Source organism: Lathamus discolor, chromosome 4 (genome assembly GCF_037157495.1).
Source record: "Lathamus discolor isolate bLatDis1 chromosome 4, bLatDis1.hap1, whole genome shotgun sequence".
Taxonomy (NCBI): Eukaryota; Metazoa; Chordata; class Aves; order Psittaciformes; family Psittacidae; genus Lathamus; species Lathamus discolor.
In genome coordinates this window covers 27682457-27706728 of record NC_088887.1, presented here as the reverse complement: position 1 = coordinate 27706728, position 24272 = coordinate 27682457, and the positions used below count along the sequence as shown (strand labels likewise).

General features: G+C 43.9%; 1 protein-coding gene and 1 long non-coding RNA gene across 2 annotated transcripts in view; one reads left to right on the top strand and one right to left on the bottom strand.

Annotated features, from left to right (window-relative positions):
• The first annotated feature begins 5924 nt into the window (after nt 1-5924).
• LOC136013218 (uncharacterized) lies at nt 5925-19555 on the top strand. Its single transcript, XR_010612195.1, has 3 exons — nt 5925-5956; nt 16041-16103; nt 19437-19555. It is a non-coding gene; the product is annotated as an uncharacterized LOC136013218 (long non-coding RNA).
• GABPA (GA binding protein transcription factor subunit alpha) overlaps nt 17758-24272 on the bottom strand; it is a 27999-nt gene continuing 21484 nt past the window's right edge. Inside the window, exon 10 of the mRNA XM_065676746.1 lies at nt 17758-20581. Within this exon, the coding sequence (XP_065532818.1) occupies nt 20353-20581 (229 nt within the window). The 3' untranslated portion in view covers nt 17758-20352. The remainder of the gene's footprint in view (nt 20582-24272) is intronic.

Below are 24272 nucleotides of genomic sequence, written 5' to 3'. Positions count from 1 at the left end.
TGTGAAGGTACAATAAGCAAGCTTGCACCATGCGGTAGCACTGAAGTTTGGGGACCAGCTGCTGAATTGAACTGTTGCACATGGGTTTGTGATGCTATAGTTTAGACCAGAGATTAGCAGACCTGTCTTCAAGTAACCACCAGGGATGTGGCAGGGCAGACCTCTTTTCTTTGCTTGCACCCTTCCTGCTGAGCAGTCACCTGCTCGATAAGGCTACCTATACTACCACTTTTGCTTCATACCTGTGTCTGTATGTGTACATGGTTTTTCCCTATCAGCAGGTGCCTTCTCGCAGTGAAGGGCCTTTAAATGCAGGGTTACCTTTTTTACACTGTCCTTAAGGTAATGTAGCATTCAAATCCCAGTTAGGACCTCCATGCTCTAATAAGATTTGTAGCCAGTAGGACTAAGGCAGCTTTATAAAAAGAACATGAAAAAAATAACTTACTCCTTTTGATAGCCACAGTTATTTTTGCTGGTTCTACCTAAAGGCAGTGGGATGCTACCTGCAGTTATCCGGCAACAGCTGGGTCTTATCTTCTCTTAGGGCTTTACCCAGTGGATTTGTCAGGGGAAGCTTTCCAGTCTTGAGAGGAGATAGGCAGGCTGGGAGCCTCAGGGAAGCACAGGAAGGCTCAAGAATTCTACAGATGATGAATTCCTCACTAATCTTTTGGATTTCTCTCCTTTTCATGTCTCCACAAGGTCACATTGTTGAGGATGCTGAAGCTGTAGGCTCAGACTATGCCAGTGAGAGATAGGCATCAAAACAAGCTTGCCAGACTACCTGAAATACCTCTTTCTTTCTGAAAAACAGACAAACAAACAAACTAACTGAAAAAGGCTTGATCATTACTGAGAAACTCACTTAAAAATTCTGTAACCAAATCCTATGACTTAGCACAGTAAATATCCCTTAACCTTTCCTGCGAGGAAGAAGATAGATGCTAAACTGGGCTGTTTACCCCTCTCCTTTGTCCTGTGCTTTACCCCTCTCCTTTGTCCTGTGCTTTCTGCTAACCTCCCTCTGTGCTGGGCACTATGGCCATGCAGCCAGCACTCACTCCTCCCCTGCTTACAGGGAGAGGCCAGCCTCGCCTGGGTTTAATTTATTTGTCTCTTTTGGCTTTTATGGTGCTGAAATAAAACTGTAAAAAATGTGAAAGCTATCATTTGTGTAATGCTAGAATAGAGAGATTGTGTGCAAAAACAAGGGAGAAAAGGAACAGAAAAGCTTAGCCTTGCATCCTGTCTCCAGAGAGCATCACTGCCTCTGCCTGCCGATCAAGGAACAGCCTGTGTGTGAGGATAAACATCAGGGAACTGATAAAGGTGCTGGTGATGTACAGCCTCTCTACTTCCAATTAGGATCCTGCCACCCCTTTTGCCCACCCCTTGGAGGTGAGAGCTTCTCCCACAGGCAGGCGTCTGTGTGTGCAGTTACAGCTCCATCTGACAGAGAGCCAGAGACGCTGCTGCCACCGTCTAGGAGAGGAAGGTGACATTTGCGCATGCCTTTTCTGTCAGCACCTTTTATAACACTGCCTATGAATTGCTTTATCAGAAGTTATCAGTGCTACAAAACCCCTCCACATGTGGGGCAGGGAGGGAGGAGGCAGATGGCAGATTATCGTGTTGTGTGTGGAAAGACACAGCTCTGCCATTACTACTTATGCAAGGACCGTGGTTTGCTATGACTGGTTAAAAACATTATGGTACCTCCTATGCTTTTTTGAAAGAAGATCCTCTAGAGCAGTCCATAGCTTTGGAGGCTCTGCCTTAGGCTGCCCCATGACTGCTTTAAAGGCAGTGCCTGTGGGTGCTGCTCACCAAACTCGCATCCCTGGACAGCTGGGGTCTGCTGGCTCTGGTGGTCGCAACTGCACTGCTCTTGAGACCATGATGGCAGGCTTGAAATAGAAAAGGCAGGCTGCTTGGCTTGGAAAAACGTCACTGGGCTGCCCTTAACAGAAAGTATGGGCACAGTAGACTGCTTTTCACACATCATGCAGTATGGGGAGTTCTGGGGTCAGGTGAACATTACCGTCTCTGTTACAGCTGGCAGGCTGGGTACACAAGTGCACTAGCAGGGCCCATCACACCATCTGAGCCATCCTTACAGGGAGCCTGCAGGAACCTCCGCCTGGAAACAGAACATCAAGGGGGATTTCCTTTCCCCAATGCCAGGGTGTTTTCCCTCTCTCAAGTCTTCTCAGCAGGACTGCCCATGGCACGCAGGGTGACTGGCAGTGTACCTGTGCAGAGGGTTGACCTTGGCTGGATGACAGGTGCCCACTAAAACTGCTCCATCGCTCCCTTCCTCAGCTGGACAGAAAATACATGAAAGGCTCATGGGTCTAGATAAGGATAGGAAGATCACTCAGCAGTTACCATCATGAGCAAAACAGACTTGACCTGGAAAAAAATAATATATTACCAATCAAATCGGCATAGGATAATAAGAAATAAAAACGAAATCTTAACATTCCTTACCCGCAACCCTCTCTTCTTTCTGGGCTCAATTTTGCTCCTGCATTATCTACTTCCTCCCCAGCAGTGCAGGAGATGAGAAATGTGGGCTGCAGTCAGTTCATCACATGTTGTCTTCACTGCTCCTTCCTCATTGAGGGGGGACTCCTCACACTCTTCCCCTGCTCCAGCCTGGGGTCTCTCATATGGCACACAGCCCTCCATGAACTTCTCCAGTGTGAGTCCTTCCCATGGGCTACAGTTCTTCACAGACTGCTCCAGAGTGGGCCCCCTGCAGGGTTACCAGTCCTGCAGCAAACCTGCTCTTCTCTCCATGGGGCCACAGGCTCCAGCACAGGCTTCCCATGGGGTCACAGCCCCCTTCGGGCATCCCCGTGCTCCAGCGTGGACCTCCATGGACTGCATGGTAATCTCTGCTCCAGTGCCTGGAACATCTCCTGCCCTCCTTCTGCACTGACCTTGGTGTCTGCAGAGCTGTTTCTCTCACATATTCTCACTCCTCTCTCTGGCTGCAATTGCTCCTGTGCAGTAACACCCCCCTACTTAAATACTTTATTCCAGAGGCACTACCACCACTGCTGATGGGCTTGGCCCTGGTCAGCAGCAGGCCCATCTTGGAGCTGTCTGGCATTGGCTCTGTTGGACACAGGGGAAGCTTCTGGCAGCTTCTCACAGGAGCTGCCATTCCTGTTGCACCCCCGCTACCAAAACCTTGCCACGCAAACCCAGAGAAGCCTGTTGTCTGTTACCCTCACCTGTAGGGAGGATAGCACAGTATCCTCAAGCAAACAGACCCCCTTAACATGGTTTAGGTTTTAGTTTAAAAACACAGGAGTATCAGTAAGCTCGGGCTGCAGGGAGCTCAGGAGCAGTGGGTGATGCTCTGACTAAAGAAAGGCAGCAGGTCAAGGAAAACATGTGGGCTGCAATGTATGACAGCTTTCACTGATCTCAGGGTCAGGATGACTCACTATGAGACTGTGTGAGGACAGACCTGCAGAGGGCTAATGTGTCTGCAAGGTAAGCAGGGAGCACCTGAAGAGAGTTTTCACTAAACTGCTTGGGAGAGACAGCTTCCAGCAATCACACGCAAAGGAAACAGAGGCACAGAGGAGTGACTGCCACTGGCAGGAGTCAGCTCTCCTACACCCTGGGTCTCTCCAGCTTTACCTGGTGATCTCTGGAGTCAAATATCACAAGCCTCACTGAAGCAGGAAGCTTTGCACCGAATTTTCACCTGTCTGCGTTCCAGGAGGTAAACAAGCACATGAGTTTGTACCCTGTGGAACACCGCTCGCTGGAGACCCATCGGCCAGACACTGAGTATAACAAGTGTTGGCAGCATCGCTTGGTGTGTGAAATTGTGCATGGTGGGGGGCTTTCAGGTGCAGTGAAAGCACACACAGCAATGCTCAGGCTGAACGGCTGTAGTCTATCCCCTGGTACTTAACGGAGGGGTTCACTTTGGCATGAAATAGCCTCACAGTTTCTCCTGCATGAGAGCAGCATTAGCACGGCACCCAGAAAAACTGGGTTTTAGTGGGATTTTATCATTTGAGAAGCGCTGATCCCTGTGACAACTGAAGGGGTGGGCAGAGCAGGGTGCATGACTGCAGAAGCTGCTTATGGGGACATGGGATTGAGCCTGAGCCGAACTGCTGCCTCTGAGTGATGCATACTGTTTCCCTATATCTTAGAGCACCCCAGAGTGGTGGCAAAAGGTATAGCAGAGTTAGAGATAAGCCTCAGCAGAGCAAGTGACGGCCTGAGGGAGGCAGGGAAGCTGGTTTTTATGCCTGTGTGAGGACTGTTTCTGATCTTCTTTCCATGATCATATGACATTAAAACAACAAATTAAAAAAAGATTCTTCTTTTGCTATGGCAGAATATGGTGACATAAAATTCAGGCCCACTGGCTTTGGCTTTGCAGCCAATGGGATGCATTTATGCAGACTGGAAAGAAAATAAATCCCTTCAAAGAATAAGCTTCAGAAAATACCTCCCTGGTAATTCACCCGTCACTTCTAACAGACTGGTGATGCAGTATCAGGTGTTGTCTTCCTTTGGAAAAAATATTTCTCCAACAAAGCATAACTCTGGAGGGAAGCAAAAGAACTTGCCCGAGTTTCACTGGAGGAGGTCCCATAGCCCAGACCTTGGAACCCAGGGCTTACTTCTGGCTATGTTACACATGTGTTTCAGATATATATAAGGCAAACCTCTCCTGTGTCCTGCTGGCCTCTCAGCCCTTGATCCTATTTCCCACCTCCACATATTGCCTGCTCTTTCTGCTTAGAGAAGGCACACTTAGAAAATCCCATGGACAAGCTCAGCAGGCACAGCTTTTGGCACAGGCAAAGCTGCAAGCATCCGAGCAGCTGCAGCCCAGGTCCTACCGCATGGTGCTGTTGCAAGAACCAGGATTTTCCTCTTGTCCTCTGGACAACGGAATTCAGTGTTGCCCATGCTGTGAGGGCTCTGAGCTGCCTTTGTGTTTTGTATCAGCAGCATCCTTTCCACCCTGGCTGCTGCAGAGTGGGTTTAGGAGCAGGAGAGGTGAGCTCAAGATAACTTTCCCTCTCTTGCAATGATTCACATAGGTGGGAGATGTCTTTTCCTCCACTGAGAAGTCTGGATGATGGTTTTTCAGGCAAAATATTTCCATTTTTGGAAAACAAAAAAAAAGTGTCCCGCAGAGGTGTCAGTAGAAAACCAGACAAGCCCAAACCCATGTGTTATCTTCAGAGAACAAAAGTTCAGTTATCAAAAACCTAAATCTGGCTGAAACCTCCACCAGCATTGATGCTGACATGGAAACGTTGCTTCTTTCCTTTTTGGTCCTGTCCTTTCATCCTTTAACTCAGAAAAATGAGGTACAGTTTGCCTCTTGCACTCTAAAGGCCTGAATAAATTCAACCAGACAGATGTATAATGAGGTTTATTTAACAGACCCTTTTACACTTCATATGTTTCCACAGATAAGTGTGCATGTGGAATCATGCATTTCACAGGAAGCCCATAACACCCACTTGAATTTAAAATACACGCTAAAGAAAAAATTGCACTGTATCTTAATAACTGCAGGGGACTTTGGAGATCATGAACATAGGGAGAAAAGTGGATGTATTATCATCAAGCATTAATTCCCCTTCACAAGGTCTAGCAGCACATGGCAGTCCTTGACCTGTCACAGTGCAGCACTGATGTTCCGATCCTGAGTGGGCCTTTTGTGCCCAGACACCAGCAATTGTAGAAAACTGCATTGCAGTTTTATTAATGAGATAAGCACCCATTGGAGGCTGCTGTTGTCACTAACAACTCGCTAACACCTTTGGTTAAATCCCATGCATAGCACCAGCAGGCATTTAAATGGTAATTGAAAGTTCAAGCCAAGGCTGGTTTGTGCACTATAAGGGTCACCTGTGTAGCTGTGAGGAACAGAGAGAAAAGCAGCAGCCAGCACAAGGTAAGGCATTCATGAATTGCTTTGGTTTTCCTGATGGCATCCTTTTATTTACAAAACTACTGATTTTTCTTTCCTCAATGCTGATAATAGAATGGCAGGACACAGGTTTCACAGATCTCCCAGTCACAAAAGCAGACAATGGCGTCTGTGTTCCTCAGGTCCTTCCTTAGGCTGAGGGTTGCTTTCAGGCATGTGTCTTGGTACTGCCTGAAAACCTGTTTACAGCCTTCAGGAACTTTACCCAGTCACTTTTCCAGGCTGCTGCCAGAGAGCATTTCAGGCTCAGAAAGGCTTTAGGGGGCTTGCTGACTTTCATTTATGCATGAAACTTGTCAGAAGTAGTAGACTTGTAGGAAATCAGGATAACCTTGACTGGGTATTGCCTCCTGTTTCAGGTTTGAGTAGGGCAGTGATTTATACCTACATGCCACCACATGCAAAAAACCCACCCAAACCCAAACGATACCACAAGGATCTATTAGCTCCCTGTGAGAGGAGGCCAGCATTTTACACAAGTTTACTGCCTTAGTGGCTGCCTGTAGCCTGTCAGAGTTGAAGGGGAATGAGCTTCACCTTGACACAAGCAGCTCAAATGTACAGATGCTGTGAGAACTCGCCTGGTATCAGTTTCTCTGCACCATGCTGCCTTCACGCATGGCTCAGTCTGTTGCTGTTCCTTGACACTGGAGCCTGGAGCAGACTGCTGACATGAGCCAACAGAAAGCAGCAGTGTCAGTGTCAGGAGCGCACGCACTCATCTGTTTAGGTTTGCTGGCCTTGCTTGTCTCAAGAGAAAGGGTTCTCAAAAATCCATGATTTGCTCTTGGGGTTCAGCGTGATTGCAGACACCAGCAGGAGGTCTCTGAAAATTAAGAATATCATTGTTTTAGCAGGACAGAGGATTAATATGCTGGTTGAAGGAAGGGGGGGACCTTCTATATTGCTAAACTACAATGGTTACAAATGTCAGACTCCTGTGTCTCTAAATTACTGTTTACTGAGGCACTTCAGTGAATCAGTCCCTGCAAATAGCTATCCCATTTCAACTCCTCTCTAGGTATCCACTAACCCAGCCTCCTGCTCTGACTCTGTATGCAAGAAGTGGCTGCCACTGGCTACTGAATTATAGGCTCTGACACCATCTCAGTGACATTTTATAACAACAGAAATTAGCCAGGGTTTAAAATGGAGGGAAAAAAAATAGCAGCAGAAAGCACCTGAGGGAAGAAAGATGGTTTTTTTTTCCTTTCAAACGCTGTACATGCTACAGGATGGCATCCTTTAAGACAACATGAGCAGGACTTGGTGCCAACATACTAAGAATGAGCCGCTTACCACTTCTCATGAAACTACAGGCGAGAAGGATCCCCTCCAACTGTCTAGCAACATCACTAGGCCAGTTATTGGAGTCCAAGTGTAATTATAGCAGCTGCTGGCACATGGAAGATGCGGGCAGTGGTATGTTGCACATGCTGAAATCTCAGCGTTGGCTGATCCTTCATTTCTCTATAAAAATAGCACTTGCAATAAACTGAAAAAGGAAGATTTTAGGGATCAGGGCTAGGAACACATCGTAGCATCAGCCCTGTGCCACCTCTCATCCCAGGGACTTTGCTGTCAGTGGTTGAGCAGGGGCTGGCCCTTGTCACATGCAGGTACATGCTTCTGTGCCGGTACAGTCTTCTCTACTGAGTCCATACAACAGCTCACAGGGACTCCTCAGTGACAGCATCACTGAACTGATTGAGCTGAAAAATAACCCTAACAGAACAGGCTGCTGGAGGTTAAAGGGCTGTGCCCATGCACTTTGCAAGGGCCTTGTCTTGCTCAGGAAGCTGTGCTCCACTGGCCAGCCAAGCCAGGGTGTCTCTTCTGCTGTGCGAGCTGAAGCCCCAGAGTAGTCCCTTGCTTCTACCACCACTTCCAATTCCTTGGTTCTAAAACATTAAGGAGTTGTACAATAGCATAATGGAAATGATTTTTTTAATAAAAAAGGCCCTGCTTTTGAAGCCAGAGGTAAAAAGATCATAAATCCTTAGAAACAGCTCATTAAAAAGCTGGAATTATACAGAAGTGAGTAGGAATGTTAAAGATGATGTTCTAATTTTTTCATTCAAATTATTGATACTGCAGTCGTCTATTAATTTCCCTATAATTTGTGTATGCATTTAAGAGAACATATACCCTCCATCCATCTTGTCGGGCACCTAGGATTTTACCAGCAGGAGACTGAGAGAACAAGCCGAGGTTGTTAGAGAGAAAGCTGCAGCAACACCCACTGTCACAGGGAAATCAGAGTGCCTCTCCAGCAGCTACATCAACACAGAGTTCCCTTACATAGGAGGCACGCAGGCCTTATAGCTTCACACCTTTTCTTTCCCCCTGCTTCTGCACTGCTTCAGTTGAACTGCTTCAAGCACGCTGCCGATAATGTCGGAGAACAAATCAATATCATTGAGAGGAGAGGGTTGTTGATGCAATCACCATATCACATGAAGAGAGGGACAGCACTCGTGTCTGTCTGCAGTGGTTTTGCTGGTATGAATGCTACTGCCTGACATACTGTCCCTAGGGAAGGGAGAGGTGTTGAGATTTTAGTCGTATTTCAGGAACCACCCTCACTCTAATTCGGCTCAAAGCTCAGACACCATGACAAACCATCTGCAGGGTGTGTCATAGCAGACAGCCAAAGTGCTGCTTTAGAAAGGATGGGAGTAATTTTTGTATGTGTGGAAGAAGCTGGGTTGAAAATAACCATTTTGCAGCTGATTCATTGCATTTGCTACCTGCTGCCTCAGAGGACATGTATCGCCTGCAGTGGGGAAGGCAAAAGCTCTGTGCTGACAGCCAGCAGCAGAAGGTGGTGGTGGGGAGGAGGAGGGATGTGCATCCACCCGGGGGAGGTGCACCCCAACCAGGCCGCTTCAGAAGGGCAAAGGTGCAGCAGCAGCAAAGGTGACAAAGTGGTGTGAAGAACCACCAAATAAACCCAGTGAAAACAAGTGGTTCATACCTTTCAGTGCAGTTCTGCCAGAACCTGCAAATTCAGGCCAGGAGCCCTGAGAGTGCTTTGTCACTGCAGCCCCCATCTCCTTGTTGCTGTTTAAGCACCCAGTTAGGGGATTAACCAAAGCAAACATCTTCCTCATGGAGGAAAAGGAGGCTACCTTCACAGAGAACTTTGCCATGTGACATGGTCTTATTTTGGTAACATAAGAAAGAGTTCTGACAACAGCTATGGAAGATGAAGGGTTTTTTCCCCTTTCTAAACATCCTGCTACTTGCCATTACTTGGCAATCTTTTGTGAACATCTTTTTTGATGTGAAATACAACCAAGTTGCATGCGAATCCTAGGAGCGTATTCATCATTGCTTGCTTTCTGGATTCAGTTTCCCCACACTCCTGACAGCGTTATTCATGTGTTTCTTGGCTGGAGATAGCGTACTCGGGATACGAGTGCCTGATGACTCTACTGAGATCCGAACAAGAAGAAACTTCCCCTGCCAAGCTGCCGAGCACCAGCCGCAATCGCAGGCTGCCCCTCCTGTTCCTTGCAGGAAGGACATAGCTGCCAGGCTGCCGGATGGTGGAGCCCCTACCCAGCCCTGAAGTGGTGAGGGCCAGGCTGCCAAGTGGCACTGGGAGCCCGGGACCCAGCGAGGGCGGGCAGAGCCTCAGGCGGTGGCCGCATCACCCTGGGCATGCCCCAGGCCATTTCGCTCGGCCAGGCTGCAGCTGCGGAGTGACACTGTGGGGCTCAGCTGGCCGCTGGTGCCCACGCTGAGCCTTCAGCTCCACCGAGTGTGTCAATATATCTCCTTCCTATGCCCCTAGGATGTGTCCTCTCTGTTCAGGAGCATCGTTTGATTGCTTGAGTGCTGCTTTTTTGTCTGGTGTGCTTGAATTCATTGTCAGAGTGACATCAGCTGGGAAAAGCTGGTACTGGAGCAAAACTTCATTTTAAAGAAGTTTCTGGCCATCCGAAAACAAGTTTGCCCCACTCTGCACAGGAGAGCACCTCAGTTCTTCTGAAATCCAAGAATCCCGGCCAAACTGTAGCTTCACATAATCCCAAAGCCACTAATGACCTCCCTCTTCAAGAGCATTACCCAATTAACGTAAAACAAAGTTGTACTTTAATTAGTAACTGTAAATTCTGCATACTTGAAACAAGGAAGAGGAAACTAGAGTGTGATGATGCAGCCAGCCTTGCTGAAGGACAGAGTTACATGCAGTGGGGCATTCTCTTCCAGTTATACAGGACTGAAGCTTTAGCATCAGCTGCCGTGGGGGCCAGAAGTGGCAATCACCATACTGAAGGGCTGGCTGCTTGATATGTTTGGGGATTTTTTTGTCCTTCTGGTGGCAGCAATTGTACTTTAGAACCACGGAATGGTCTGGGTTGGAAGAGACCTTAAAGACCATTTAGTTCCAACCCCCTGCCATGGGCAGGGGCACCTTCCACTAGAGCAGTGGAACCCCATCCAACCTGGCCTTGAACACTGACAGGGATGGAGTAGCCACAGCTTCTCTGGGTAGCCTGTGCCAGTGCCTCAGCATCCTCACAGGGAAAAATTTCTTCCTGATATCCCACCCAAATCTCCCTTCTATAAAGCCATTCCCTCTTGTCCTGTCACTTCATGCCCTTGTAAAAAGTCCCTCTCCAGACTTCTTGTAGGCCCCCTTTAGGCACCAGAAGCTGCTCTAAGGTCTCCCTGGAGCCTTCTCTTCTCCAGGCTGAACCAGCCCAACTCTCTCAGCCTGTCTTCGCAGGAGAGGTGCTCCAGCCCTTGGAGCATCTTTTGTGGTCTCCTCTGGACTTGCTCCAACAGATCCACACCCGTCTTGTGCTGGAGGTCCAGAGCTGAACACAGCACTGCAGGTGGGCTCTTATGAGAGCAGAGCAGAGGGGCAGGATCACCTTTGACCTGCTGGTCACGCTCCTCTTGATGCAGCCCAGCACACACTTGGCTTTCTGGGCTGTGAGCGCACACTGCCGGCTCATATTGAGCTTCTCGTCAGTCAACACCTCAAGTCCGCCTCGGGGCTGCTCCCAATTCAGTCTCTGTTATATTAAGAACACAGGCTTCTCATTAAAAGGCAAGGCAGTTGCAACACAATACTGTGATTCAACACACATTCATAATCATTTCTGCTTCTGACTGGCAACACATATTATTACCCAAGAGCGTAATGTGTTTCATATGATCCCAGCATAAATCAGGATTGTATTTCTTTCTGAAAGGCATCAGTGATTGCTGTAAAGTACTTTGGACAACTCTGGCATACGCAGATGATCAGGAAATGCATCAAGATTTCTCTTCTTTGGCAAGAAAGCATGCATACTTTATTTCTGAATATGTGATAGGTGAGGTGGGAGAAATCCTCCTCAAAGAGGAAGATGTGTAAAGAAATCCTGGGAAATTCAGGCCGTCATTGAAAAAAGATGGCTTTTTCTTGAGGCAGGAGCCTAATATATACTGGATTTTCTCAGCCTAAAATCTGATGAGGTGAGCTCATCTTTTGAGAAAAGAAGCTGTATGAGCTCTTACTCAGTAATACCTGTGTTGTTTGCTGCTCTCAGATCTGTTATTGATTTGCTGAAGCACCGCAACCTTGACAGCAGGTCTTGATTACGATTTTGCTTAGTGACTGTAGCTTTGTTGTTCCAGACATTTGTCACTAACGTAAGCCTTGAAAAGGGAAGTTGGCCCTTTTTCATAAGGAAAACTGGTTGCCCCGAAGGTCACTGGAAAAAAAAACCAACTAATTTAAGAGACAACTGAAATATCCTGTGAAAACCAGTCCACACACAGCATGCCCTTTGGGAGAGAGGAAAAAGCTGAGCGTCCCGGGAGAGCATCACTCCTGGGCTTGTTCTGGTACCAGTGCCCTTTGATGCAAAGACAGGTGCTGAGCTAGCACACTCTCTGTGACTGCTGTCAGGAAAAGAATACTTTTGCCTTTTATTTATGCCGTTTCATGGAAGAGTTTCCAAGGTGGTACGAGGAAAGGGAAGGAGCACAGTGCTTACCAGAGTAAATAGCTCCACTAATTCCCAAATCAGTTATGAAAGTCAGGTTGATTTGGTATGAAGTGTGTGACTTTCTCTGCAGTGAACAGCCCCCGGCCAAACTTTAATTTGCTGCTGTTGGAAAGAGAATTGTAATCAGTAGCTCAAGCAATTGAACACTGCAAGAAGTGCAGAGCGTTACGGCAGCTTCTCTCTAGCAAGAGCCCCTCTACTGCCACAGGGCCAAATACCATTTAAAAAGATGAAACACAAGATTGCCCGGTATGTAGAGGCTTCAGGATTGAAGTCTTGAAATGAGTCACCTAAAATGCCTCACTGAATAACGCTGTAATACAGCAGCCGGTTGGAAGATGCCTGCTCCCTGGGATCACTGCTCACCAGACATAGCTGATAGTGAAAATAATTCTGCACAGAACGCCTGAAGTGTCATTAGAGCAGGTTTTCCCAAACCCTTCACTGGAACCCAGATAACGAAAGGAGAAATGTTTCCAGGTGTACACTGTTGAAAATGAAAGATGAAAACCTGCCTTTATCTGCTTACAGTTCCTGGCCCCAGGGGATAATCAATGCCAGTTGCTTTGGTCAGCAGCTAGCGAGGATGTAATCAAGAACTACCTTAACGCCATCTGGTTTAGTTACAGAGGCTCTCTGAGATACGGAGCCAGCAGGAGACAGTCCCTTGGCATTCAGTACCAGGCTGCTCCCTGCAGCGAGCAGCAGCTATGGCTGTCACAGCCTTTCAGAGCTGTTTCGGCTGAGTCAGGAGTTTCTTTGCTTCCCTGTGCTTTTGATCTTCAGTGATGGCTCTGTTTCCCTCCCCTCTGTCTTGCCTGCTCCTTCAGCCAACACCACTGCTTTACCTGCATTTATATTCAGTCTATTAAGTAACACATCCAGCCTCCCAGCTGACATTTCTGAGCAGTTTTGCACCTCTAAGGAAGAAGCTTTTTCCTTCCCTCCATTTGCCTCTTCAGTCTGTCTTAAAAATAAAAACACTCATTTGTTTCAGCTTTGTCTACTGCACAGTGCAGTCAAAGGGCACAATACTATCTGACCAAGCAAAGCTAGAGGGACACCCACCCCCTATATATATATATACACACACACAATAAATGTACATACATTTATGAGCTTGTACAGCACTTTTCTGTCAGGACATGTTCAGTCTCTCAACCAGTTTTACTCCAGTCCTGTGCAAAGCCCCTTTGATTACCTTGGCAGAACATCCACGCAAAGACCTGCCAGCTTGGTCTAGCTGCCCTTCTGCTCCGGAGAAAAACATCTCTACTGCCGCTTGCCTGGTTTTATAGGCTTTATGCAACTGCTTTCAGAAATTAATTCCTAGTGCTGGTTTTCAGTTTAGGGTCCTAAAGCAGACATCGGCATGGTGCTGTGCACTAGGTCCTTACTGCCTCTCCTTGAAGAAACAGCCTCCTTTTGACAAAATATTTCGGGAATAACAACTAAACTAATTATTGAACCCTGTTTCCCAAAATCACTGAGGCCTTTCCATCCCAACACACGCATGCCCACGAATCGCAGCTCTCTCAGATTTCTTCCTGCTTTTCCAGATGAGCAAAATTCAGCAAGTGGCCAGTGGACAGAGCATAGTTGATTGCAGAAAGTCTGAATCGTGCTTTATTTTCCTACCTAGGCACAGTAATTTGAGCATGATCACACTTAGCTCTTCCTTTATTGCTTGCAGTTGTTTAGATGTAACCGGCCCATGGGTTGAAAAGGTGGCAGAGCAGGAAAGACAAACTCTTCTCCATAAAAACCCTGCTACACTAAAAGCATTCCACACGTGACTTTCCCCGCGCGTTCTTCGAGCTCACGTCAGGCCTGGTGAATTATTCCTGAGGAAAAGTTCAAGCTCCCATTACAGCTCCAGTTCCTTGCTGGGTACAGTTCAGGCCATCTTATTAATTCATGGTTGTTAGCCAGACTGCTTCCCCATCAGCTCTGCCTCCCTCAGCTGCTTTTAGCACACAAGAACCAGAAGAGGCTCCAGTTGCAGAATGAGTTTGGTATGCTCACAGACTCAGCCCCTCTTCTCTTTCTCAATGGGGAAATGGAAGTCACGAGGTTGGTATTATGGATTCCTTCCATGGGGCATAAGGCAGTTCTGTGAAGCCAAGCACATCGGCATGCCTTAGGAGGCAGGGTGTGTGCTCCATTTTGGGAATAACACTGCTCTGAGTTCCTGCAATAATACATTCCCTTCATGGGGGAGAAAAATACTTAATACCTATTCTGTCCTAAGCATGAAGTTTAAAGCACTGCACCCTGCAGGTGTCTTTCCTCCTAGTTAATCTCATTAAATCTCATCTCTTGCATTCTCACCTTTGCAGGCTCCTTTTTTCCATGCATGCTGTTTGCAGCTTTCACTCTTAGAAGTTTATTTTTAAACATACTGGTTTCTCATCATCATCTGCAGCTGAAGTTTTCTGCAAACTCAGTTACTATGAAGCTGCTTCTGCAGAGCCCTTGAAACTGAGATTCTTGAAAACCCTAAACTCACTGGGTCGGAGCAATCACAGGCACAGCTACAGATTGGGCAAAGAAGAGATTCAGAGCGGCCCTGCAGAGAAGGACTTGGGGGTGCTGATCAATGAGAAAATGAACATGAGCCAGCTTCAGTGTGCGCTCGCAGCCCAGAAAGCCAACCGTATCCTGGGCTGCATCAAAAGGAGTGTGACCAGCAGGTCGAAGGAGGTGATCCTGCCCCTCTACTCTGCTCTTGTGAGACCTCACCTGGAGTATTGTGTGCAGTTCTGGTGTCCTCAACATAAAAAGGACATGGAACTGCTGGAACAAGTCCAGAGGAGGGCCACGAGGATGATCAGGGGACTGGAGCACCTCCCGTACGAAGACAGGCTGAGGAAGTTGGGGCTTTTCAGCCTGGAGAAGAGAAGGCTGCGTGGAGACCTCATAGCAGCCTTCCAGTATCTGAAGGGGGCCTATAGGGATGCTGGGGAGGGACTCTTTGTCAGGGACTGTAGTGACAGGACAAGGGGTAACGGGTTAAAACTTAAACAGGGGAAGTTTAGATTGGATATAAGGAGGAAATTCTTTCCTGTTAGGGTGGTGAGAGACTGGAATGTGTTGCCCAGGAGGGTTGTGAGTGCTCCATCCCTGGCGGTGTTCAAGGCCAGGTTGGATGAAGCCTTGTGTGGGATGGTTTAGTGTGAGGTGTCCCTGCCCATGGCAGGGGGGTTGGAACTAGATGATCTTGAGGTCCTTTCCACCCCTAACTATTCTATGATTCTATGATTCTGTGAACAGGGAAACAGCTAACTAACATTTTTCATCCCAAAATACCTTTCCTTAGCTGTGAGGAATGTCAAATAAATCTTATAATTTCTAAGAAACAATTTGCTTAGTGCTATCCATGCTTGCTTTAATTATAATCTATAATTGATATATTACATAGTCTTGCATTACAATATATATAACTTATGAGATTTGTTATTTGTCTGAGATGGGGGTATTCTACTTTGATTGGTGAATTCTGATACACAGACCACATAAGACTCCTAAATGCTAATTTCTTCCATTTAGGTAGGTCACAAGACAGGTCGCAGAGGTAAGGGGAAAAAAAAAGGTCCCTTAAGATATCGGATCTATTACAGACAAAGGTGCTTTTTAATACTGAAGACTCCCAGCTCATTTAGATCATTTGTAGTAAAGAGTTGAAGCAATTCAATAAACAAGATGTTTCCACACTTGCCAAAGCTGTGTTAAACTAAACAAGCATTTTTCCTGCTTGTTTTGGAACATTCACTTCAACCTGAAAATGTCTATGAACTGGATTTTTATTCCTACCTGGTGTCCAGCTGTTCTGTAAGCCATGACCTGTCAGACAACTGAAAACTAGTGCTCTGCAGGTAGTTTCAGGCTGTTCTGGTAACATGAGACAACCATTTACATGAGGATTCCAACTGCTTCTGAATGCTCTCTCTCCTTTTAAAGTGACTTTATTAAGTAACTGTGGCTTACAATTACGATCAATAATTAATTATCTTTGTATTCTTTCTTTCCCGTCATAGCCAAAGAACTTACTTGGGTGTTGTGTCACAAATCACAAACACAACCAATGCCTAGCTTTCCAGGTAAATGAGAACTGTTTCACAGGTTACAGACATATCTTCTGATGCCACTCACATTAGCACCATTTAATTCTGGTTTCCAGAAGAACAGTTCCGTGAGTAAAGAACAATGTTAATTAAAGGCGAACACTCAATATTTGTTTCTCCCTCCTCAGCATTTTTTAACCTTTGTTTCAAATTATTAATGGCTGAGATGTCAATACTCTAAAATTAGAAGAAGCTAAAATTTCAGTTTGGTGCCAGGTTAGATGCTGTGGGCTCTAATCCTGAAATAATGATGCAAAATATAATTGAGTCATGTCTGATGTATTGGGTTCCACATTCCAACTCTCTAAACCAATCACTCATCTCCTTTAATTACCAAGTAATCTTCTCTCTACCATCAACCATATTAAGAATTGCTTTTCCAAAAGAAAAACATATTTATATGGTATCAAACCAAACATACTGTGAAGTCCTGATACAGCTATATTAAACCCACAACCTTAAAGAGGATGTATCAGCTTGAAAAACATCCCCCCCCCCCCCCCAGTCTAGTCAGTAAAAACATTCCCCATTAACTTGCACAAACGCACCTTGTATCATGCTGCTTTTGTTATCAGGCAATGGGGTCCCAAGTCAGTTTGGTTTGCTTCAAATTGCTAATTGCAAGCTGTTAGTTTGCAATTCCCTGTATTCCAATAAATATTTCAGTCCAAGAATAGGAATCCCAAAATAAACTCACACTGGCATAAATATACTAATAACCATAAACACACTAATAACCATAAACACAAATAAAAGGTCCTCCATTAATAAGCTACTGAATGGTTGCAAGTGCACTTTAAATGAAGGCCAACAAATTACTGAAGTGTTCTAAAAAATTATTTTCAGTCCATTACATCTTGTTGCTGCTGAGCTAAACATAAACATTTTGAAATCAAGTGATCTGGTAGGTTTAAAGATGACAAAATATTTCAGTCTTGAATTTGGCAGTCCAGATGGAGGAGTTCAGAGTTATAATGAGAATACTTCTATTGAGACACGATTTCAGTAAAAGGTAATAACAGTATAATCAGAATTTTATCTTCTTTTTAACAAGGCAAGTACCAGCAACTGAGTTATTTGGCCACATGACGTAAGTGGAGATGTTTGTAAGAATGAAACAAAGTCCAAATTTTACAGCTCAATGTGAACCTTTCCAATTTAAACATTGCTAAAAGCGTAAACCTATTTTACAGGGCACCATTTGGGCCTGCTGTTAAGTTTTCATCATTAGTTTTATCAAAGCACCATTCTGAGATTTACAATTAAGATGTTCAAGAAAGCTGTTACAGTAATGAAGGACACAGAGTCCCAGTTTAAAAGTAGAAACACAGAGCCAAGTATTGTGTCAAAGAAGATGCATCTTCAGAAAAGTCTGCCTTCATCCTCCAAGTAGCTTGTGATCTTAAGTGTAATGAGAATGAAGTGCATGTATTCATGCTGAAACTGGTTCCACCTGAATGACACCGTTAATGGCTTTCTGAAAAATTAAGTCAATAAGCATTAGCTGTATAACATTTTTATTTTACTATATTGACATTTTATGCACAAATATTTTATCAGAGTAAAAATAGAAAATAATTGTTTCATGTAAAATTACCAAAAAAATGCAAAACACAAAAGAAATACATAATTATTAGCAGAGTATAAGTGTCTTTATTTAAAGAGTAAAAATTATGCAAAAACCCTTCTGTTTTACAAAAAATTGGGAATATTCTTTCTATGTTTTCCTTCTGGCAGCAACAGAACCACCTTTGACAATATATTCTACATCTTTTATTTTATTGAAGACATCAAGTTAGTCACAGATTTCTCCCTCGGTTACAGAGAATGTGACAGTGACTTTATACCATTTGAAAGATTCCTTTGCTAATTAGAACACGGTGGAAAAGGAGGTGATCCCACAGTGAAGAACCCAAAGGACTGTCACACCTACTGAAAAGCTGCAAAATAATCAGGTGTATTTAGAAAGAAAATGTGATACACCAGACGTTTCCCCTAGAGGGCTTACCATGTAACAAGACCATTCAGGGGAATAAAGTACTGATACCAGATTTCAGTTTTGCTGCTAGTTAATCCTCCCATAGCCCAGTCTGATCCAGAAAGCTGATATTTTAAGCTTCTCTTCTTTTTATACTGTATTTTAACTAAAAAGGCCTCCCATGAACTCTGCTGAACAAAACTAGTGACTTGTATCAAACTTGTAACAGAGCAGTGTTATACACATCACTGCTGCCACTGAACTATTGGCTACATCTTAAATCTTTGATTTAAGTGAACCTGCATCTATTTGCATAAGTCAAACACTTGCCAACTGGTGGAATCAGACTACTGTAACAGTAATGAATGGATTGATGGCTGACTTCTTGTGACAGATGCATTTACCTATTTTGTTCAGGGCTTAAGATTTTTTTCAAATACAAAATAAACTCAGCATACTCCGTAGGTGAAGTGCTTTAAGAGCTCAAGAATGAAAATGATATAAAGAGTTACTGAAAGAACCTGGAAAAAAAAAAATTCAGAATCATGGTGATGATGATAAAAGTAGGCCAGAACTACATGCAAGATTTCTTGTTAAACAAAAACTATCTGCACATGAATATCCACCTATAAACAAAGTTTTGTCCTCAATGCTTTAAAATACACAAGTCTCCTGTGTACTTTGACCTCTGCCTGCAAGCATAACCAGTCCTTTCCAGATCAAGAGCAACAGTCCAGTGCTCTCACTACTCAGTATAAACACATTTGTTTAGAACCTCACTGTACAAGCACTTCTGATGTAAGGTTTAAGAGTAGCTTGATCCCTCACAGAATTAAAAGGTTTCCCTTATACATTTTAATTGCATTTTAATTGTTACCAGAGGGGGTTTACTTACAGAAAGTTAGAAAAAATGCATTAGTGACATAATACTTATACTGTTTAACATGAAGAGGCAAAACCAAACCTAAAATAGTGTCATTTTCAGCCACCAAAAGAAACAGCCTGATAGGCATCAGTACAGAAGCTCAAAAGCTGCAGCCTACTTTTTACTGCATGTGAAAGTCTGCACAAAGTACTCTCCGTAGTGCAGAATTCAGGATACATTCCAACTATTTCCATTCATTATCCAGACTCCAAATTGCACCCAGCTCTGAAGCATGCATTTGGCTTGTGAAGCTTCCAAAACCATCACTTGAAGTTCAGAAAGAAACTGATTTTAAATAAAACACACATCTTTCTATTTCAATGTATGTCAGACTGTACAATAATTTGGAAATCAAACTTCAGTTCTCTGTAAAACTATTTCCAACTTGCATTTTGTTTCTAAACAGGGACTACTGACTGTGATTAACGTAAGTCTTCAGTTACTCAGGTTGACTACCGAGCAGGTATGAGCACCTTGCAGAACAGAGCACTTACCACCCCACCCCCGCCCCCCCCCAAACCAAACTACTCTTTGGGTGAGGGCAACTTGAAAAAGTTTTCAAATCACTTGATGGGGGTGGCAGTGGGGAAGGAGTTTGTCTTCACTTTTTGCTAAATGGCTAGCCTTAACAGTGTTTTTCAAAACAGGGAAGTATTTGCCCTTATATATGCATGTTACCTACATACTACAATGAAATACTCACAATTTGCTTTTCACCTAAGCCAGATCTAAACCTGGATCTCCTTCTTCAGCACTGATCTCCAGTTCTGTCTACTCTTAGTTTCCCTTGCTAATAAACACAGAAGATATTTTAAGAACCTGATGCTTTGTAACGTTTAATGAGCCTTTTGGTTCTGCTTGATTAAATGCGAATAATGAACATGTTTAACTTTGAAAGTATCAAACGCTATTTGGTAGTTCAGCAGAGAACAAAAGACTGGAAAGGACTGAGTTCACGCAACTGATCAGCCTGCTTTCTGCAGGTCCTCCATTTTTGTAAAAAGTGCTGCAAGAATTACTTTGTACAGCTGCTGGACACAGAGCGCTGACTAGTTCAACCTTCCTCACCCATTTCAGATAGCATACCATAGAGGCCCTGGCTTAAAGCTGCAGAAGCTGTGGTGATCCCTTAACTTATATTGAAATATATGCTGTTAAAGGATCCAAATTTATGCAAGTCCCAGTTCTTCATAGAAAATCATGCTCTATTTTTCTGTACTGTCAAGAAACAAAAGTAGTTTCTAATTCTGACAAAGATAAGAGCAGCACCTGCTCTGGTTATATAGGAAAGGCCTCAGGTTCCCACTTTCAGTTCCTAGTGCTTAATTATCTTTCTCTGTTTGCAGGGATGCTGTAGCTAGTGCCACTGCTGTAACTGGCTGTGCAATGCCATGGAGTTGCATCTTGGCGAGTTTCTTCTGCTCACATTCCGTGACCAACCGATTCAACTCCCCTGCGCTGTATCCAATGAGAGTTTTCAAGTCGCAGACAAATTTGTACACAAACCTCTTGCCTTGCACTTTGCAGATCATGTCTCCATCATAGTAATACCTGCAATAAATAAATAATAAAATCAGTGTATATTTTCAACATCTGTATCTTCCATACACATTGCCTAGTTACTCAGGGTCACACATAAGTCAAAATATGAAATTTATTCTCATTAAGATTATCATATAATTTCAGGCACCAAGGTACTATTTAGGCATTTTCTTACACGAGAAAAGGGAAGAGGGTTGAAAATTGTCCCTGCAACGTGACACATTAAACAAAACATAGTAATTATTCTATCGGTAGTCTGGAAGCACCAGAAATGAAGGTCTTAGTTTTGTTTAGTGTTTGCCTTAATAACAAAATGTCGTCTCCCCCCCCACATTAGTCCTTTGCTTTCTTTACTCTTGTCTTTGCTCTTCTGAAGAAAAACATTCATGTTGGAAACAGTTTGACAATCAGCACTGTAGTACCTATGATATTGAAGCAGCTGTTCTCTCCCTACTGTTTTCAATGATGGAAGTAAAACTATAAAAGTATGTTTGTTTATAGGTCATGTACTGGCAAAACTACATCCTTCATCTTTATTTACAACTAAAAGTAACTCCTCTAACTATGAATACCTTTTACATCGTGCCACAAAAGAATCATCAGACTAGGCAGAAATGAAGAAAAGATAAAGTCTGTATGACCCACTGTATTCCAGAGACATTATAAAACTAGGTGATACCAGTAAGACAGAAGTTTGAATTTTACAGTTTTGTTGTTGTTCTTGTCTCACTGCAGGCAGTAATCGAATGCATGTCACGTATCTCATTAAGAAAACCTAAGTGCCTGGCACATTACTCGGACTTGATGAGTTTAACAAGCTTGTGATAAATTTGGAAAAAATCAAAACCAACCAATAAAAAAAAACCCAAAACCACATACCCCCCCCCCCCAAATTTAATGTCCTCAAAACCATCATCCAAATGTAGTACAAATCAGCTCAGATTTCTTGACTGTCTAAACTCAGTCCCCTGAATGCCATGCTTGTAAAGCAAAGATGGTCATTCAACAGCAAAACAACTCCATTAAAAGACTAACTTCTGCCTCCCAGCTCTAGTGGAAAAGGTAAGTTACTAAAGAATCCAACCAAATTTCCTCAGACACCTCAAATTCTGGAAAAAGAAATCCAATTAAAAAAAAAAGCCAGAAAAAAAAAAAAGCCTTTCAACTTCTTACTTTTGGGGGTCACGATCCAAGCAACAGGACCAAAGCAAAGACAGGATGAAAGAAAGGCTATACAGAAAAAACACTGAGAAGCCTGCTGGTTGCTGATGTCATGCAAGAAGCCACAGAGGTCTGTTACAGAGTACAAGAACTGTCAAATCAGCTCTGCTATTGCTCTGCGGGTAAAGTTTGGTCTGTTTGTCAAAGCTCACCTTCACCTTCCTCCTTAATAGTTATATAGTTATATAAAAGCTTCCTCTTTGGTCCTCCTCGCTCCACCTCCCCCAGGCTACCACCTGTGCCTCCCTCAGCTCCTCTCTGTTCTCTTCTCCACATCATTATGCTTGCCCTTAACCGCTACTGCACTCCCACTCGGCACTTCTCCACACCAGCCCCAGCCTCCAAAGCACCCTCTTTGCACCACTTGAAGGACCTGTTGTTGTATGGTGTCCACCACATCCAGCCTCCTAGCAAGGCAATGAGGATTAGTTGTAATGGGTCAGACGAACCTTGCAACCTCAAGGGTGGGAGGATGACTTATGCTCAGTTTTGAAGTACAGTCTTGCACTACTGGGCAGAACTGAGGAAGGATGTGTGGTATCCTGGTCTATCCCTTGTGTGTGAAATACAGTATAGTTTAGAGCGTGGGAACACTGGGCAGGCATTCATGTTCAATGTGATAGGTACTGGGCACCAAGAAACTGGGGAACTGGGAGCTGTGCTCACCTGTGTCAATACAAAGAGAAGCAGGGTTTGCAAAATGTGGCCATGGCACATTTGCACATATGCCAAGTGCCAATGGACAATTTTAAGCTATTTAACTCTGTACAAACATTCACATTTACATTGTACTATAACACCTGTGCCAAAATAGTGCTGTAGAAAAAATGCTTTATCTAACTGAATAAATGTCTTTAAATGATCAAGTCTGCATTACTGGTATGACCAGAAACAAAAAGGACAACAAGAAATGAATCTGCCCAAAACCATGCAAGATTCCCACATCTTGTGCTAGAAACATTCAAGCTAAAATTGAGGCAATGTAGGGGGAGCAATTTTTCAATATTAATTTGAATGAATTTCTGATTACAGCATTTGATTATTCAAAGGTATAGAAAGAATAAATACCCATGTTTACAAAACCTTAGTTACTGTAATGTTCTGAGTCACATGAAAACTTTGTTTCCGAGTAATACAGGGGACGAAGTATTTTTCTTCAAGTCTCACTTCCCTACTGGATAACTAAACAAATGGTGATTTTAGAAAATTTACCAAGGTGTATGTAACAAAAAGGGCTTCTCTTCTGTTTTCTTACCCTGTTCAGGTTTCCATACTGCCTGGTTTTCCTACAGCTGAGCAGAAGAGCTAGCATATTTCTCAATAATATCAACATCATTTTCTGTATTAATCAACAATTGACACAGTAATTTCAGTACATTAGTAAACTAAATATATTAACATTTACAAAAACTTTAGCTCGGCAACAGTGTTTATCATGTGAGTAGCAAGAGATGTTAAATATCCCTTCAGACATTCAAGTGTTAGCAAACACATCAATATTGATGCAGCTGCCAAAATGGAAACATTCTGAGGAATTTCTGTAATTCTGTGACTAAAATATAAATGCAAAACTTCTCTAATAGTGATTTATGCAAATTACTGTGCAGACATCTGGTTAATATCCCAGTGATAATATTATTCTAAAGTTCTTTAGCTGCCTTTGATATCTTCTGCATAGTTTATTGACACCCCCCCCCCCGAAATTAGCATAATTTACGCCATTTTTACGTTCCAGGAAGTTTTCACATGTATCTTCAGAACACAAAGGCATACATTCACAAAACCAAGTTGGAAATCTGGGAATGGTATTGCAACAATACAGACTGGGGAGTAGCTCCACTGGAAAGGCCCTGCTTTGCACTGGACTCTTCCTGAGGCCCTTCTCACCCATGGGATTCTGTGATCCTCCAAAAAATGTAACATCCTAATATATAAATAATGTAAGAGCAGCCATACAAGACCAGGCTAAAGATCTATCTAGAACAGGACAGACTCCAACAGACCAAAAGAGGACACATAAGAAAAAGCATGAAACTAGAGGAGGCATCTATCGATGCTCTTCCTTGCTCTCAGTGACTTGGGGCTCAGGAACTCATGGAAGTTGCGTCTTTCCATACCTAATATCCTTCAGAGTATTTATTTGTTGTTAATTTGTCCACTTGCCTCTCAAACTCATAAAATAATTTGGGCATCCACAATACTTTGTCTAAAGCAGTTAGAAGACAAACGAAAGGATATAACTTAGTTTTGTATTTGGTGCCTGACAGCTTCTTCTGATGCCTCCTGTTCATGTATGGGCAGTCGCTCTTTACTGACTCTATGCCATTCATGGTTTTCCAGACTTGGGTTCTCCCCATGAAAGTACTCATTCACCCTTATGCATATTGATTTTATTTAAAACCCTCCTAAAAGCCTAAAGGAAGCCAGATTATGGTAACTTTACCATAATTTCTCACACAGGTAGTTTTAAATAGAAGTT